The sequence below is a fragment of the Pistacia vera genome, unplaced genomic scaffold (assembly GCF_008641045.1).
Source record: "Pistacia vera cultivar Batoury unplaced genomic scaffold, PisVer_v2 Contig676, whole genome shotgun sequence".
In the NCBI taxonomy this organism is placed as follows: domain Eukaryota; kingdom Viridiplantae; phylum Streptophyta; class Magnoliopsida; order Sapindales; family Anacardiaceae; genus Pistacia; species Pistacia vera.
The window spans coordinates 603,046-622,201 of record NW_022196530.1 but is presented as its reverse complement, the minus strand read 5'-3'; the positions used below and the strand labels follow the sequence as shown (position 1 = coordinate 622,201).

The 19,156-nt window shown below is 34.8% G+C and overlaps 2 protein-coding genes and 1 pseudogene across 2 annotated transcripts; 1 reads left to right on the top strand and 2 right to left on the bottom strand.

Annotated features, from left to right (window-relative positions):
- Positions 1 to 3,318: 3,318 nt before the first annotated feature.
- On the top strand, positions 3,319 to 11,886 carry LOC116113249 (annotated as a pseudogene).
- A 260-nt stretch (positions 11,887 to 12,146) lies between these two features.
- Positions 12,147 to 13,833, bottom strand: LOC116113278 (disease resistance protein RPP2B-like). Its single transcript, XM_031399423.1, has 2 exons — positions 12,907 to 13,833; positions 12,147 to 12,669 (listed from the first exon to the last, which is right to left on the bottom strand). The coding sequence occupies exons 1-2, from the start codon at positions 13,816 to 13,818 to the stop codon at positions 12,319 to 12,321; spliced, it is 1,263 nt and encodes a 420-aa protein (XP_031255283.1). The 5' UTR covers positions 13,819 to 13,833; the 3' UTR covers positions 12,147 to 12,318.
- Positions 13,834 to 14,233: 400 nt separating this feature from the next.
- LOC116113248 (TMV resistance protein N-like) lies at positions 14,234 to 16,591 on the bottom strand. Its single transcript, XM_031399393.1, has 3 exons — positions 16,092 to 16,591; positions 14,655 to 15,750; positions 14,234 to 14,521 (listed from the first exon to the last, which is right to left on the bottom strand). The coding sequence occupies exons 1-3, from the start codon at positions 16,589 to 16,591 to the stop codon at positions 14,234 to 14,236; spliced, it is 1,884 nt and encodes a 627-aa protein (XP_031255253.1).
- Between the last annotated feature and the right edge of the window lie 2,565 nt (positions 16,592 to 19,156).

Below are 19,156 nucleotides of genomic sequence, written 5' to 3'. Positions count from 1 at the left end.
AAATTTTAAATTTTTTTGTCAACGGGTCAACCTGGGACCCGAAAAATTTCACAGGTTGTACCTCGGGTTGGGTTTTAAAACATTGGTTTGATTTTACCATTTAAGATCGAGGATTAGTCATATTCTCCTTAATGGAAAAAACTAAAAATTTTAGATTTATCTTAATGCCAAAGGTCTAATTAGTTTTTCATTAAATGAGTTATTCAAAATATCTTCATTGATTTCTCAAATTTCATTCATTACTTATTAAAATATCAATATGCATTTTTTATTATTATTATTTTCTTGTGAGTTACGACTAATTAAGTTTATTAAAAAAAAATTGTTATATATATATGTCAAACGAACAATTTATAATGCAAATTAAAGACGTAGTATTTAATATGCATACGTCTTTAATTTGCATGAGGACATTATTTTAATACTAACTTTTAGATGTTTATTATTTGTGAAACAAACAACTTAATACTTATAATCCAACGTTAAAAATTTGTAAACAAACATACTATTAAGTTATCCATTTAGGCCTATACATTAGTTTGACAAATTTAGCACAAATTAACAAAAGCAACCTTAGACTTAATAATTAAGGTTTCTTGATGTAAAAGCAGAGGATTTTTTTTTTTTTTTTTCTGTCTAATTAATTATAAAGTGATGAAGGTTCAAGAAATTTCTCCTCTTTTTCTTCCTTCACATGCATATTCTACAAAGAGAAAAAAATCACGAGCCTTCCATGTAGTTTCGCAATACTCTACATAAGACTTTTATCAATGAAATTTTAGGGTGTGTTTGATACATTATTTCTACCCATATTCCCAATCCTATTCTTTAAATATTGTTTGACACATTATTTGAGAAATATTAGTATATTTTTTTAATTACTTTTAGACCCCTTAAGTTTATTAATTTCATAAATACTCCCAGAATAAAAGTTTAAAAATTAACAAAAACACCCCCTAAACTCATACTTGCTAGATTTCGGCAACTACCGTCAGTGGTAGCTGGAATCTATTACAACGGCCTACACCATGATTGGAACTGGTAGGTAATTCATCGATTTGGCCTTTTTCGGCCAGATCTAACCGTCAACGACAGCCAAATTTTGGCCATCATTGACCGACAACTACGGCCATATCTTTGGCTGTCGACGGCCAGATCTGGCATTTTCTAGTCAGATCTGGCCTTTTCTGGCTAGATCCGTAGTGGATTTGGCTGGAAAAGACCATATCAACGCCCTACCCGCCATATCCATCTAGTCTGTGTCATAACACAATTTTCCGGCTAGATTTCGACGGTGGTGACCGAAATCTGGCACTGTGGGTGGTGGGGGTGTTTTTGTTATTTTACAAAAAAATTTATATATTGGGGTGTTTAGTTAAATTAGCAAACATAGGAGGTTTTTTTATAAATTTTTAAATTTTACCTCGTAATACTCCCTTATTCAACTATCTAATATTATTCCTAAAGTGCTATCCAAAATAATAAAACAAACAAACAAACCTTTTTATGTTAATACTCCAACGAATCAACTGCAAATTAAACAAGTAAAGATTATTATTGTTATGTAATAATACACTTTAAAGCATTTGGCTGCTCAATTTGAACCCTTCTTTATTAACTACTTGATTTCTTAAATCTTTTAATTTATATTTATTCCAGTAATTTATAAATTCAAGAACAGTGTTTGAGTATGGATGAATATAAAACTTTTAAGTGCGTGTTTGGCTAACTATTTTTATCTGTATTTTAGACCGGATTTTTGAAATGCTGTTTGTTTTATTATTTACAGAATTCTACCCTGATAATGGAATCCTGACACTATCCTGACATTCTGACCGTTACAGTTTATTTTTTCTTTTTTTTTTTCACTGCATCCTCACTGTTTGACCATTTCACTTTCTCAGTATCACTGCATCCTCACTCCCAGCTTCGTGCTTCAGTTCTCAATTCACATAACCGTTTTCAGTGCTTCACTTTCTCAATATCCATCACCACCATTTCAGTTTCTGATAATCCATTACCAGGTTCGGTGCTTCACTTCCCAGTTTGCATTACCACCATCTCCCTTTCTAGTTTCCAGTACCAGCACCGTGAACCCCCAATGCCCTCTGTCACAAACCCACATTCTAACCCAACGTGAACCCACCGTCAACCCGGAAACCAGCCCACCCCGAGCCNATTTATTATTGAGTTGTTAAAATTTTGATTACTTTTAAGAACATTCAAAATGTCATTCTTTAAGTTATCATATCACTATTTTCTTAAATTCTTCATGGTAATTAATTTTCATAAAAGGGGTATGCACTAATCCTATAGGAGCAAAATGGATGTTTCATGTCTCTTAACATATTTTTTTAACAGAATAATCTAACTATATGTCAAAAATGGGGGTTAGGTATGTATTAGCGAAACATTTGAGGTGCATGGTCGTACAAATTGGAAAGAGTTGTCATCAACATCTTGGAAAGCTGCATAATGCAGCCAAGTAAACCATATGAGGAAGGGATCTCAAATTCTTAAGTACCAACAATTCCATATCAAAACACCACCTAATCAATGAGCAGAATGATACAACTCAAACTTGGAGAGAATTAGCTCCATTGTTGCCTGTGAAATTGAAGATTGTTTTGAATCCAAGTAGTAATCTCTTTGAAGGATCTATCACAGCAGTCTTTGCAAGGCTGACTCGATTAGAAGTGTTGGATCTCTCAAATAACAAATTCTCTGTTTATATTCCAGATTTTTTGGCTCAAATGCCAACCTTGACACAGTTAAGGCTCCTACTAATCGGTTATCAGGAATTGTTCCTATGTTTAACTCTTGGGTTTCAGTGAACATTATTGGAAATTCAAGCAGTTCACCAGAACAAGCAAAGAGGAGGATGGCAGTTGCTGTTGTAATAAGTATGGCCTTTGCCGCTAGTGTTCTTGCTGCTGGGATAATCACAATCATATTTTATGTTCCTACTTTCTTCGAATAATCCAAAGTACTAGAAAATAATAGTAGAAAACAAAATTAAATATTCATATAAATTGTATTAAACTATATTCTTAAACAGAGATCTGAGTTGCACTCTACACAGGACTGTGTTTATATGCACTACTGCAAACTACTAGAAAGTACAAGAAGAGAAATATTCTCACTGTACAAGGTAGTCATCATGTACATGACAGGGGTTGCAACAGCTGGGAACGTTTACTGCTTAACAAAGCCTTGAATTAACAAAGTCCTGATCAATTTAACTCACCAAAATCTTCATTCTCATATAAAGGATGAACTCCAACCCCTCTCACAAACAAATTAAATCGCGCTTCCACAATGAGTAAATACAAAACTTTGGATTATCATGAGACAAATAGCATACCCAAAGATGATGGAATGCAGGCTGACCAACTTCACAATCTTTGCAAGAAATTCGCGTTTCATATAGAGAATTCGCTAGCATATTATGAGAAGCTCAACATACGCAAAGTAAGCCACGGGGTAGAGCCAGTGAGAGGAGGATCAAACTCAAACTTCTGGAACGAAAATTTTGAACACAATATATCCCAGCAACTTCTTATTATTATTGTTCAAATTTTGAGATTTTTCTACTATTATTGAATAACCATCACGTTTATGTTTGAACCAGTCTGGAGCTTTAATTCCTGAAACAGCCATGCTAAATTTATTACCGCTTCCATTGCTCCTTACCTGTAAATAAAAATTTACACATGAAACAATTTATTTTAAAGCTTACAAAAGTTCGGACAGAAAAGAATTTATTTCAAGGAAGAGATAGAAAATGACAGACTTAAGGTATTCCTTTAAAATGAAAATAGGTCGTTGCTACCTTGCAATTTCTTCCTATGCATAGATGAATTATTTGAAAAATTTGGTCGTATAATCTTAATGAATTAGGTAATGTTTCCAGTGAAACCAAACCGTTCATCAAGTCTATCTAGATTGGGAGGAAGTTCTGGCGAATTTGAAGCTTCATGCAATAGTTCAACTTAAGAACCAAAGCTTAGAAAGACGATTGATGGAGCAGGTAGCGAAACAAAATTATTTTGGCTTAGATCTAAATCCTCCAAGGGATTAAGTTTCGAAGCAAATAATTGTTATTGCTCCTTCCCAAAGATTACAACAATAAGATTCAAGTTCGAAAAGAACACAATTAGCTGATGAAGAAGTATATGAAAGACATGGATTGAACTTTTCTTAACAAATGATTTTGATGGTGATCCTTTGCATCCAGAAAAATATAATTCTGAAAGATTCTTCATGAAGAATTTGGAGGCGATGGCTGTCTCACTTAAATAAAGATTGTCAAACTTTCAGTTGCCCCAAAGTCTCTGGCACTCCAGTTGGGAGCAACCAATGAGACGAAGAACTTCAAGAGATTTCAAGCCATTTATAGTACTTGGAAGACTCAAAAGATTTTTGCATCTCATCAAATGCTGGTATCCAGTTCTCCAGGAGCTCGACTGACAGAGGCAGTTTCATTTAAGAAAACTTGAAGAGACATCCCATACTGCAATCTCTTGAAACTTCTTAAGTTTTTAGCAACCGAAAAGAGAGAATTTCAAGAGATTCCATATGAAACTGCTAGGAAGAGCCTGAAGACTTGAACAGTCTTCCAAATCCATCGGTTTAATAATTTTATGAACTAGTAAGATGGATGAATCTCACACAACCCTAACATCCCTAAGAGTCAACTCCACAAGATTTGGGATCTCTGTTAAGTCTATTGTTTTGATCAGGCTATTGCAGTTATTGAAACTATGCGCGCCAACGTGTACAAGGCCGTAAAAAATGAAGAGAAGGAAAGAAGAGATTATTTCTGTCAGTTAGTTACCACTTGCTTGTGAAATTTTCTCACTGAAATGAATGTATATGTTTACATCATTTATTGTCGATGATGATATAGTGCTTGATTTATCTCCAGAAATAATGTAGTAAAAATCTTCCTCGCTCAGTAATTGAGTTTTGCAGTTTACTAATCATGAATAGTGGTTTCTAGTGTTTAATTGCCTAATTGATGTGAATGTCCACAATACGCTAAATTTGACATCAAAAGGCTTCCTTCAATTGGACTGCTTGTGCCAATGGTATTTAAATCTTTTTACATAGCCAATTAGATAATCCTTACAGTTAGACGTGAGATCAAAGAAGGCGGTGTCATGCTGGAGGCTGCAACCCTTCCATTGTGGCCTTAATACACAGAAACTTGTTATCGTAGCTTCTTCAACAAAAATTGAGGTTTCTAATTTGTAGTTTCCTAGATCAAGGAGGTATGGGGAAATGTCACATATGTGAGTGTGTGTCCCTTTACCACAGTTTATGAATAAAAATAAGCTACTCTGCATCTATATGATCAATTTCTGAAACCGTTGTTGCATAATAAATGCGACTTTGATAGATAGCTCTCAACCAAAACCATTCAAAACCAGAGTAATGCTACCTGCTTACAACTTCTTCTCAGAACCTTAACATGATAGCTTGTAATAGATCTCACTTGATAAAATTATGATTGACCAATCACGAACTGTCATACAAAGCTGTGAGAGAAAGTTATGATAAGAGATTGTAAACATACATTACTCTCCAAAACCAAAGCATTCTTCATAGTAACGACTAACGAGAACATTCAAAACCAGAGATGATTCGCATTCAAAAACCCGAATTGGATTAGCAGCATTTTAGCTTGTTGAGGCTTGTCCACTTAACTTCACTCAAATTGGATAGATAATAAAAGCCCATTTCAACTTGGGATAACCAGTATTTGTACATACAGGTTACGTTGAAGCCTGAGGCCCCTGGTGATTTTGGTCCCAACAGTATAGGTTTGCTTTTACCCTTTGTCTGTGTGTAACTACTTGGTTAAGTGAGGGATAAAGTGGACGGGACAAGTTCAAGGTTCTGTATGGTTGAAAACAAAACAACAAGACACTTAACGTATTCTCTCTTTGTTCAATATTTTCTTTGTATTCTCCAGCAAAAACTAACAAGACCCTTGTTCTTTACTTGATAAAAGTCGGGGTGTGTGGTTGTTTGTTAGTTCAAAAGTATGGCTGGTCAAAGTCCACAAAATTAAGTATAAGAAAAGTAATACAGCTACTGTCAGTCGATCTTTTGAACTCTGTTTTTTAGTATCAAGTCTCCCAGCCTAAAATTCCACTCCAACAAAATTTTTGAAAAATTCCCACAGAAGATCAACCAAACCAATACTTCTTTGTCTCCTCCTCACTTGAAACTAAACTAACTCAGCAAAATTAAACAAAATTCATATTCTCTTCTGCCCATCAGCTCAAATGAGGCACCATATGCATGGCACCACAACCTCTTTGTTCTTTGTTTCTTCATTTACACAACCCTTTACATTCTCTCTCAACTACCATCTGACCAACAACCACACATGATCACTCTCTCTCAGCAACTTAACAATTCAACTTAGTATGGGATGTTGCAAAACAGCCAAACCCATGTTTGTGGAAGGGAGCTACTTTCAGTAAGAGTTCCTTGATAACGCAACTTTCTTTATCTGGGTTTGCACTCTCTACATATAATTTGCCTGTTGTTTGTGGATTGTTCTTTGCATCACTTGATCTTTAACAGCTCTTTGAGTTCAATTTCTGAGTTCAAAGACTGTGGAGGGGGATTCATGGGCTAAAGTCATTGAATTTGAGCAAGAATTGGTTGTCTGGTAATTAACTAGCTTTTATAGTTTTGTCGGATTAGAGTTCTTGGATTATCTTACAATAGTAGACTGACTGAGACATTAGTTTACTGTGGATGAATTATTAATCTCAAAAGTTTGAATCTTAGTCACACTTGTTTTGAAGGTTCTATTCCTAGCCACCTTGGAAAATCTAAGGCTTTAGAGCAACTTGTGCTTTATCGGAAATCTTTTTATGGTGAAATACCTGAAAAAATTGCAGATTATGGGAATTTGACCTTTGTTGACTTTAGTGTCAATTATCTTTCGGGGTCTATTCCCAATAGAATTGGAGAACTCACAAACCTGGAAGTTCTAATTCTCTCTGAGAATAATTTAAATGGTGGAATTCCAACAAACCTTTCCAGTATATCAACCCTGTCGCGTTTTGCAGCCAGTCATAACAATTTTAGTGGTTCAATTCCTGGTGGACTCACAAGATATGTGAAGAATTTAGATTTTAGTTACAACAAGTTGACAGGGTCTATTCTAGAAGACCTTTTGTCATTTACAAATTTGCAGACGGTGGATTTGTCTTATAATTTGCTAGAGGGTTCAATACCTGATAAAATGTCTCCAAGCTTGGTCAGGTTGAGATTGGGAAGCAATTCACTCAATGGTGTGATACCTTCGGTGAATTTTGCAACTCTGGAAAAATTGACTTGCTTGGAGCTGGACAACAATAGCTTCACTGGAATGATACCTCCAGAATTGGGTGATTGCCAAACTTTGACGCAGTTAAACTTGGTCAGAATAAACTGAATGGTTCATTGCCGGCACAATTGGGTAATCTCAGAAGTTTTCAAGTTATGAAGCTTCAACTCAACAACCTGAGTGGAGACATCCCTATTCAGTTTTCCCTGCTAAAGAATTTGTCTCAATTAAACATTAGCTGGAATTCGTTGACTGGTTTAATAACTGCTTCCTTTTCCAACTTGCAAGAGCTTACAAACTTGAACTTACAACACAACTGTCTCAGTGGTTCCATACCTGACTCTATCAGGAACATGAATTCTTTGACAGAACTCCAACTTGGAGAAAATCAGCTAAGTGGCCGAATTCCATCGTTGCCAGTGAAATTGCAGATTGCTTTGAATCTGAGCAGCAATCTCTTTGAAGGATCTATCCCACACAGCCTTTCTAGCCAAAGATTCCTGTTTTTTTTTCACTCAAATGCCAACCCTGACGCAGTTAATTCTTTCTAATAATCAGTTGTCAGGAATTGTTCCTAAGTTTACCCTCTTTGTTTCGGTCAATATAAGTGGAAATCCGAACCTCATACCTGCACCAAACACTTTCCCGGAACTGGCAAAGAAAAAAATGCCAGTTGCTGTTTCAATAATTACTGCCCTTGCCGCTGGTGTCCTTGCCGCTAGGGTAATCATATTCATTTATCTATCAATTCCAAGATGTTTCTACTTTTCTTGGATCATCCTGAGCAATTTTCTGACGGAAAATGAAATCCACAAATCAAATATTTCCTTCACCAAAGCCATGGAAACAATAGCTAATCCATTGAACATTTTCCTGAAAACTAAGTTCTCAACCTATTACAAATCCATCATGCCATCCGGAAAGAGCTACTTCATTAAGAAGCTGAACCGGAGTGATAAGTAATCTTCACATCAAATTTGGATAGATAATAAAAGCCCATTTCAACTTGGGATAACCAGTATTTGTACATACAGGTTACGTTGAAGCCTGAGGCCCCTGGTGATTTTGGTCCCAACAGTATAGGTTTGCTTTTACCCTTTTGTCTGTGTAACTACTTGGTTTAAGTGAGGGATAAAGTGGCAGGGACAAGTTCAAGGTTCTGTATGGTTGAAAACAAAACAACAAGACACTTAACGTATTTCTCTCTTTGTTCAATATTTTCTTTGTATTCTCCAGCAAAACTAACAAGACCCTTGTTCTTTACTTGATAAAAGTCAGGGTGTGTGGTTGTTTGTTAGTTCAAAAGTATGGCTGGTCAAAAGTCCACAAAAATTAAGTATAAGAAAAGTAATACAGCTACTGTCAGTCAAGTCTTTTGAACTCTGTTTTGTAGTATCAAAGTCTCTCCAGCCTAAAAATTCCACTCCCAACAAAATTTTTGAAAAATTTCCCACAGAAGAATCAACCAAACCAATACTTCTTTGTCTCCTCCTCACTTGAAACTAAACTAACTCAGCAAAATTAAACAAATATTCATATTCTCTTCTGGCCCATCAGCTCAAATGAGGCACCATATGCATGGCACCACAACCTCTTTGTTCTTTTGTTTCTTCATTTTACTACACCCTTTAGCATTCTCTCAACTACCATCTGACCAAACAACCACCATGATCACTCTCTCTCAGCAACTTAACAATTCAACTTTAGTATGGGATGTTGCAAAACAGCCAAACCCATGTTTGTGGAAGGGAGCTACTTTCAGTAAGAGTTCCTTGATAACGCAACTTTCTTTATCTGGGTTTGCACTCTCTACATATAATTTGCCTGTTGTTTGTGAGATTAGTTCTTTGCATTCACTTGATCTTTAACAGCTCTTTGAGTTCAATTTCTGAGTTCAAAGACTGTGGAGGGGGATTCATGGGCTAAAGTCATTGAATTTGAGCAAGAATTGGTTGTCTGGTAATTTAACTAGCTTTTATAGTTTTGTCGGATTAGAGTTCTTGGATTTATCTTACAATAGTAGACTGACTGGAGACATTAGTTTACTGTTGGATGAATTAGTTAATCTCAAAAGTTTGAATCTTAGTCACACTTGTTTTGAAGGTTCTATTCCTAGCCACCTTGGAAAATCTAAGGCTTTAGAGCAACTTGTGTTTATGGAAATCTCTTTTATGTGAAATACTGAAAAAATTGCAGATTATGGAATTGACCTTTGTTGACTTTAGTGTCAATTATCTTTGGGGTCTATCCAATAGAATTGGAGAACTCACAAACCTGGAAGTTCTAATTCTCTCTGAGAATAATTTAAATGGTGGAATTCCAACAAACCTTTCCAGTATATTAACCCGTCGCGTTTTGCAGCCAGTCAAAACAATTTTAGTGGTTCATTCCTGGTGGACTCACAAGATATGTGAAGAATTTAGATTTTAGTTACAACAAGTTGACAGGGTCTATTCTAGAAGACCTTTGTCATTTACAAATTTGAGACGGTGGTTTGTCTTATATTTGCAGAGGGTTCAATACCTGATAAATGTCTCCAAGCTTGGTCAGTTGAGATTGGGAAGATTCACTCAATGGTGTGATACCTTCGGTGAATTTTGCAACTCTGGAAAATGACTTGCTTGGAGCTGGACAATAGCTTCACTGGAATGATACCTCCAGAATTGGGTGATTGCCAAACTTTGACGCAGTTAAACTGGTCAGAATAAACTGAATGGTTCATTGCCGGCACAATTGGGTAATCTCAGAAGTTTTCAAGTTAGAGCTTCAACTCAACACCTGAGTGGAGACATCCCTATTCGTTTTCCCTGCTAAAGAATTTGTCTAAAAACATTAGCTGGAATCGTTGACTGGTTAATAAATGCTTCCTTTTCCAATTGCAAGAGTTACAAACTGAACTTACAACACAACTGTCTCAGTGGTCCTACCTGACTCTATCAGGAAATGAATTCTTTGCAGAACTCCAATTGGGAAAAATCAGCTAAGGGCCGATTCCACGTTGCCAGTGAGGAGATTGCTTTGAATCTGAGCAGCAATCTCTTTGAAGGATCTATCCCACAGCCTTTCTAGCCAAGATTCCTGTTTTTTTCACTCAAATGCCACCCTGACGCAGTTATTCTTTCTAATAACAGGTAGGAATTGTTCCTAAGTTTACCCTCTTTGTTTCGGTCAATATAAGTGGAAATCCGAACCTCATACCGCACCAAACACTTTCCGGAACTGGCAAAGAAAAAAATGCCAGTTGCGTTTCAATAATACTGCCCTTGCCGCTGGTGTCCTTGCCGCTAGGGTAAATATCATTTATCTATCAATTCCAAGATGTTTCTACTTTCTTGGATCATCCTGAGCAATTCTGACGGAAAATGAATCCACAAATCAAATATTTCCTTCACCAAAGCCATGGAAACAATAGCTAATCCATTGACTTTTCCTGAAAACTAAGTTCTCAACTATAACAATCCATACTGCATCGGAAAGAGCTACTTCATTAAGAAGCGAACCGGAGTGATAAGAATTCCAGAATGAGAAATTCGGCAGAGCTAGGATATAGGGAAGCTGAACCATTCAAATGTCATGACTCTTTGGCTTTGCATTGACTAAGGACAGGGGTATCATTTATGAATATGCCCAAACATGACCCTTTTCGACATTCTTCACAGTAGCAATGGAAGTAGTATGGATTGGGAAAGCCGTTACAGTGTAGCAGTAGGATAGCCAGGGTCTTGCTTTTGAATGGATGCACCTCTGGTCCAATCTCCTCCTGATTTCAAGTATAAAACTTATGCTTAAGTCACTGAAAGAGCCACAACTTGGAGGACATTGAACTCTGCAAAGTGATTGACCCTCAAAGAGGACTGGAGTCTTTCTACGGTTGCTGGCTTGTGGTATTATCCTCCAGGTAAACTCTCTCTCTTGCTTTGTAGGTAAAGAATTGCTCAAACCAGGTATAGATTTTACATTTACGAAAATTCTAGGCACATGGCTATCATATACATTTTGTACGCATGTACATTTGATGCATAATTTAGCACATAACCTACGATTTAGAAATCCTAAACCCGTCTCAAATCTGAAAAAGGTAATAGGCATATTAGCATCACCTTCAGGATACTACCATTGGATCTCATTACTCAGATCTTTCATCATTCATTAATCTGCAATCAGATAGATTCAATTTTCTGTTTTAGCTTTCTAAGGTCTGTTATGAGAATAATTGCAGAGTATGGCCTACACGTGAGAGTAACAGCGGTTGGGAACGTTTAAGCTTGGAGTTATTCTCCTGGAGTTGCTGACCAGAAGGACTTCCAATTAGCGAGGGTACTGAGTTAGCCAAGTTGGTGTTACACAACTGGGAACATGAAGATAAAAGGGATGAGATATTTGATGTTAATATCTACGCAATTTCACTTGCTATCAAAAACCAGATGCTTGCAGTCCTTGAGGTTGCTATTGCTTGTGTTAGTGTCTTACCAGAAGGAAGGCCAAAGATGAATGTTGTGCTACAGATGCTACAAAATGCGAACACATTAACATAAACCCAACTTTGCCTACTGAACATTAATTGAATCAGTTTTAGAAGCATATTGTAGAACTTTTCATTGTAGCTTTGTATTTTGTGCAAGAGTCTTCTTGTAGAAAAGGTTATATATTTATGAATCTCCCTTTTTTGATTGTTCTGATTGTCTTAATTTCGTCTCAATTTATTTCCCTATTGTCCATCCTCAAATAATAATAATAATAAAGAAAAAGTTAATTATCTGATAACGCATTATAACGTATAAATTAACACAATCAAAACTCTCAAACAAACAACATAAACACAATGCAGCATTGACAGCAAAGCCTTGGCTCAACAGAATCTTGATCAATGAAACTCACTCAAAATCTTCATTCTTATATATAGGATGGACTCCAACCCCTTTCACTCGGCAATTTGATGATGAAATTTGGAAATTGGGACTATTAAATCATTTGATTTTCTCATCAGGGAAATAGAGTAGCCAAAGATGATCTGACTTAGGCACGCGCAAGCCAACTTCATAATCAACCTCTACAACATAACCGTTCTTCCTTGGATCGTTATCGAACACATCACAGACAGCAACATTTATGCCAGAACGACCACCAATATTAGCAAAAGACATATTATTGTCAAAAAATCTAGAGCACATAACATATCCCACCAAGTACTTGCTATTATTATTGTTCAAATCTGGCGGCTTTTCTATTTTTATTAAATTACCGTCACTCTTATGCTTGAACCACTCTGGAACTTCACTTCCTGGAACAACCATGCTAAATCTATTACTTTGATTTGCCTGTACCCAAAATAAAACAAAGCTCCTGTGAGATAGGAAAAAATAGACATGTTGCATAATGTAAATACAAGGAAATGGCAGAAAGGAAATGTAATAATAATAGTAATAATAAAAGCATAATCATGACCATATATATATGTAAATAAAATTAGACAGATAATACAAGATCTTTAAAAGTTTGGGAAACGTCTTATAGAAAGAGAATCTAATTCGAAAAAGAGAGAGAAAGTGACATGCCTTGAGGTGTTCCTTCATAATTGAAAATGCCTCACCACCACCATTGAGTTTCAAGAAACAGTGACATGAAATTTCTGACAAATTCGAATTGCATAATCTTAATGCATTAGATAATCTTTCCAGGGAAATGCAACTGTTTACTTTAAGTTTGCGAACATCGGAAGGAAGTTTTGGCAGAATTTGAAGCCTCGCGCAATAGTTCAACCCAAGAACTCTAAGGTTAGAAAGACGATTGATGCTACCAGGTAAAGAAACAAAATTGTTTTGGCTTAGATCTAAAACCATCAATGAGATGAAGCTTCCAAGCAAATCACTAGTTATTGCTCCTTCCCCAAGATTACAATCACTAAGATCCAACTTTGTAAGATAACACAAATTAGATGGCGAAGAAGGCAATATCAAAGTCATGGGATTTGAACTTTTCTTAAAAAATGATTTTGATGGTGATCCTTTGCATCCCCAAAATTCTAATTCTGAAAGATTCTTCATAGAAAAAAGGGATGACACTTGTCTTATGGCAGTTTTATGTAATCTGAGAATACGCAAAGTTTCTATTTGCCCCAAAGTATCTGGCAGACTTTCAAGTTTGGAGCAATCAGAGAGATTGAGAATATAAAGAGATTCCAAACCATTTATTGTATTTGGGAGACTCACAAGTTCAAAGCAATGACTGAGGACTAGAAATTGAAGAGATTTCAAGCCATCTATAGTACTTGGAAGACTCACAAGTCTCGAACAATAAGAGAGAGACAAGGTTGAAAGAGATTTCAAGCCATTTATAGTACTTGGAAGACTCGAAAGATTTTTGCATCTTTCCAATTTCAAGTATACAAGTCCAGATAGAAGCTCAACAGACAGAGGCAATTCTTCAATGGCAGTTTCATTTAAAGAAAGCTCAAAGAGGCACTCCATACTTCCTATAATCTCTGGAAACCTCTCCAATTTTGAGCAACCAGAAAAGCACAAGACTTTCAAGAGATTCCATATGAATCTTGTTTGGAAGAGTTTTGAGACTTGAACAATGTCCTAGATCCATCCGTTTAATCTTTTTATGAGCTAGTAAAGATGGGTGAATCTCACACAATCTTGAACATCCTCTGAGAATCAAATCTTCAACATTTGGGATCTCTGTGAAGTCTGGTGTTTTGATCAGGCTCTTGCAGTTTATGAAACTCATAGATTTCAACATGTATAAAGGCTGTTGAAATTGAAGGGGAAAAAAAAACGCATTTCTTAAGTTAATTACCACATTAATTAAATGATGAATGCATAAAGATATTCAACAATTATTAACTAAAAAAAATTAAAAAAAAAAAGTGTAAGTGAATTATCTTACTTTGTTCCCCTTCCATAGTTGTCTGATGCGGCTACCGTCCATTTTAAGTTCAACAAGTTTATTTAATTGAAGATCTGATGGCAATGATTTTAAAGGGTATCCATGCCAATCGAGTAATCTTAACTCATTGGAAAGATACTCAAGACCTTCGGGAAGTTGTACTCTACGAATCTTGAGTAATCTTAGGTTGACCATCTTTGAAAAGGCTTTAGCACTTGCAGTACTTGCACTTACATTGAACTTTTTTCCAAGTATTATGCATTCAACTAGCTCAGTCCCCTAAAAAATTGAGATAAAAAATATAAGTGACAAACAAAATTGGAGACAAAGATAAAAGAACATATACATATACATATAATTGGTTAAAAATTGAAGGAAAAAAACAAAAAAATCTTTCCCACCAGGTGTATACCTTGTTCTTTGTTAGCACATGACGAATGTCCTCCTCATCCCATAATCTACTGCGTTTTCCAGACTCTTCTATGGATTCTCTCTTAACAATTTGTCTACCCATTTCTTGTAACAAATCATGCATCCATAGTTCATTGAAATTTGAAATAGTTATAAGAGATTTTTCAAGGAGAACACTTAATCCAATAGTTGGGTTAAAACCACAACCATCCAAAATTCTTGTTACATATTCTCTCTCCTCTCCTTTAAAAAAACATGCAACATCAAGAAATATTTTCTTCTCCGTTTCTTGCAAACCATCAAAACTTATTTGAAGTATATCCAAAATCTCCTTATTAGAATCTCTTTTGAGTCTTTTTAGTGCGTCAATCCATTCATCTATAGTTCTACCAAACAAAAATGAACCCAAAACTTTGAGAGCTAATGGAAGACAACTAGCATACCTTACAACATGTTGGGACAACTCCAAATAGTCTTCTGAAGGCTGTTGGTTTTCAAAGGCTTTCGAGATAAGGAGTTCAAGAGCTTCATCACAATTCAGTTCTTTAGCTTCATAAACTTCATCAACCTTGTGAGTCATCAACAAATGTTTATCTCTTGTTGTTATTATGATCCTACTTCCTAAACCAAACCATTCACGTTTTCCAACTAAATTGTTTAGTTGGTCAATATGATCCACATCATCTACAACAACAAGAACTTTTTTGTGACGCAACTTTCTATTTATCTCATTAATTCCATCATACTCATCGCATATGTTATTATCTCTTCCCCTTAGAATTTTCAAAAGAAGTTGCCTTTGTAAAGTAACCAGGCCACTTTTTCTTGAAATTTCCCTGACATTGGCAAGAAAAGCACTCCCTTCAAATTGATATGAAAACAAGTCATGAAAAACTTTTACAGTTGTCGTCTTGCCTATCCCTCCCATTTCACATATCCCTATCATGCGAATATCGTTAGATCCTGTACCTATCAACAACTTAAATTCCTCAAGGCGAGAATTTATTCCTACTAGGCCCTCAGAAGTCATCAATGTTGTTAAACTTAATTTAATTGATATTTCTTTGACAATATCTTGTATGAACTCTGATTCAGGTCTGCAAATGAAAAAGAACAATTGATAGTAGTGATCAATTTATGACAAAAAATTACTATATAAGTTTACAAGTACCAAGAATTCTTCTGTTTTCTTTTGATAGTTTACTCTGAATTTTAGTCTTTATCATATTATACACGGTCAGCTATTTAATGTAGGACATCTCTTAAACTTTGAATTCAGTAAATATAAGGACATGATTGGTAGTTAATAAAAGATATTTTTTAAAGAATAATCAAGCAATCATCATAGTCTAATGAAATTATTGATCTTTTAATAATTGGTTACTTACAGTAAAAAACTTTATGACACATTCATAAAATGTAAAAGAAAAACAATTACCTGTTTTCCACATCCCATCCAGAGAGATTGGCAACCTCTATTAAAGCATTCCTCCATATTTGAATATTTTGTTTATTCCCCTGAAAAGTTTCTTCCTGCTTAGCAAAAGCTTCCTCAAACGTTCCTGTTTGTTTTCTTACCATGGATGGATCAACATCATCAAAAATAGGAAAAACATTTTGTCCCATTGTATTCTTACATTCAACAATCTTAGCAATTTCATGCAAGCACCAAGTGGAATTAGCATAGTTTCTTGAGAAGACGATAATTGAAAATCTTGATCTTTCAATTGCTCGAAGGAGCTCCAAAGAAATGGGTTTTCCTCTGTCAAGTTCTTCGGCATCTCTAAAAACATTAACTCCTTCTCGAGTCAAAGCTGCATATAGATGATCTGTGAAATTCTTCCGAGTATCTTCACCTCTAAAGCTTATAAAGACATCATACTTCCAATTAGAAGAACAAATAGGAGTATCTGAAGAAGAAACTCTTTGGATACTCATGGAAGCAATACGATTGATTGTTCCAAGCTAATTTTGGCCAAGTTACATGTGTCGTCTATGCCTATGTAAGACCCTGATAGAATTGAAAAATATAAGTAACCAATTTCTTCTTGACCATTTATATATTTTTTAGCGGAATATCATTTTTTAAGCAAAAATACATGCCTACCATATAATTTTCAACTCTGATGTTGTATAAAAGCTACTGAGAAATTAAACTTATATGAATACATTATGTTAGCAAGAAATTAAGGATTGAAATTAAAAGCAGATATGCTAAAAAAAAAAAGCCTAACTATATTCTTCTAATTATTCTATTCAACTCTCGAAAATCCTATTTCAGGTGCATAGTTATGCATATACTTACAAAATTAAAATAAAAACAGAACAAACTTACACAATTTTGATGAATGAACTTTGACGTAAAGAGCTTCAAAGAAAGCTAATTGGCTGTGGTTTGATGGGAAGGCACAGAGAACTTTTCTCTGTTATATAAAGAGATGAACTCAAGAAATTTCTCCTCTTTTTCTCTCTTTACAATCCTTACAAAGAGAAAAAATATAGAGCCCTTCCAAGCTGTTTCAGTATAACTTTTTTATTAAAGATCCTACTTCATCTATAAGTACATTTAATCCCTGGGATTTCGATCCCTTCTAAGTCCTACCATTTAGAAAACTGGTATATACCCCCCAATTCTAACTGACGTTAAATGGAGTAAGGGCAAAACAGGTAGTTCACTTACATATATTATATTTATAAGAAAATAAATATTAATTAAAACCTAAAAGAAAAGCCTAACCATCAAAACCTTTACTTTCCAGATTCCACTGTTTAAAGGCGACATCACGGCGGAGAAAGCGAGCCCCTTCCGAAACCTCACGCTCCATTTTCATGTTTCTCTCTTCATAGTAAACCGATCCGGTGGTGCTCGCGGCTGCTCGGGGTTGGTGCTCCCAACTTGGGTTTGATTTTAACTTCTTCGTTTTGATTTGATTGGTTCTTCCTTCAAACTACCGCACATCTTCTTTTTTTTTTCCACCAAGTTGACCATCGGTTGAATTGGTGATGGCGTTCAATCTACTGGCGTTGTATGGGTTCTTTTGTCGGTGAAAAATCTTATTTGTGCCATATAAATTGGTTGTGAAAGATTGGTCTATCTTGTGAAGATTGGTTTCTATCTTGTGAAGATTGGTTTCAGAAATTCTGTAATGGTGGTGGCCGCGCTCAGTATGTCACGGTGGTGGTGACTGGTGGTGGCCCTGCAATTCGTGTAACAATTGGACGGATTTTCATTAATATACAGTTTCAGAAATTCGGTGAGGTCAAAGATAAGTCAACCCCAGTATAAGGATATTTTCGTCTTTGTGTAGAAAATGTTACCTCAAGAGTTAAAATTTCGTTAACGACGTTAATTCCTAATGTAATTGTAAATGTAACAACATAATCATGACGAACAAACCGAGGGTTATATTGTAAATTACAAAACTTTTGGAGTTGTAAAGAAGTTTCATGTTGTGTCACATCTTTTAAGTTTTCCTTTTTCTCAATTTCAATTCATTCTCTTTGAAGATTCCTTAATGTAAAAAGATGTTCAATCTAATCCACCTAATTCTAATTTAATGACATTATTTAGTTTGACTTCATTAATTTCCAACACTTCTTGATGAAGGATCAAATCATCTCTTTCATTTTATTTGTGTAATATGTTGAATTACTATTGTTTTACTAATTTATGTTATAATAGGATACTTAGTGGAAATTTCAAAAGAGGTAACAATAGCCACTCTTCTTCATTCTCAAATTTTGTCAACAAGAAAGTCATTTCATTGAGAGAAAATTATGTAAACTTTACTCCAAGAATAATGAAAGGAAACTACCTTACCAAAGGATTCAAAAACTAACAAAGATCTTCCTATATGTTAGTGGTCAACGGTTAAAATAAACGGTAGAAGGGTATAAGAGTAGTTTAAAGGGAGAACGACATTTCCCACCCAAGGTTTGATGAAACGACACTTTCCCACCCATCAAGTTTCAAAATGATACTTTCTCACCCTTTGTTAGGTTCTATTAGTGCTTTTAGTTAATATTTGATTAAAAAGACGAAAATACCCTTAAATAGTTTATTTCTTAATTAGTTTATTATAAATTAAAATTAGTTAATTCAAAGTCTTTATTTGATTATTTATTAGTCCAAGTATAAAGATACATTTTTTTTTATTTAATTAATTAGGAATATTGATTTTTTATGTTAATTAGTAAAAATGAAAAACATTATAAATAATAGTGATGTGATATTGATGACATTATAAATAAATACATTATTAAGATTATTTAACTTTAAATAATTTTATAGCATTACTCCTAACTTTTTAAGTGAGGTTAACTATTTTTTTTTTTTTTTGAATTTTTAATATTTGACTTTTTGGCTAATTAAAAAATAATAAAAAATTTATAAAGTAAAATATTTAAAGGTATTTTTGTTTTCTCAGTAAATTATTACAGAAAGCATAACAAAACCTAACGAAGGATAGGAAAATGTCATTTTGAAACTTGATGGATGGGAAA

Excerpts from the sequence above, each read along its gene's own strand:
- LOC116113278 (XM_031399423.1), bottom strand. The coding sequence starts at position 13,818 with ATGGAGTGCCTCTTTGAGCTTTCTTTAAATGAAACTGCCATTGAAGAA. Across the intron at positions 12,670-12,906 it reads TTATGAAGGAACACCTCAAG|GCAAATCAAAGTAATAGATT; the intron begins GCATGTCACTTT and ends TTTTGGGTACAG.
- LOC116113248 (XM_031399393.1), bottom strand. The coding sequence starts at position 16,591 with ATGAGTATCCAAAGAGTTTCTTCTTCAGATACTCCTATTTGTTCTTCT. Across the intron at positions 15,751-16,091 it reads GGATGGGATGTGGAAAACAG|ACCTGAATCAGAGTTCATAC; the intron begins GTAATTGTTTTT and ends TTTCATTTGCAG. Across the intron at positions 14,522-14,654 it reads ATGTGCTAACAAAGAACAAG|GGGACTGAGCTAGTTGAATG; the intron begins GTATACACCTGG and ends TCAATTTTTTAG.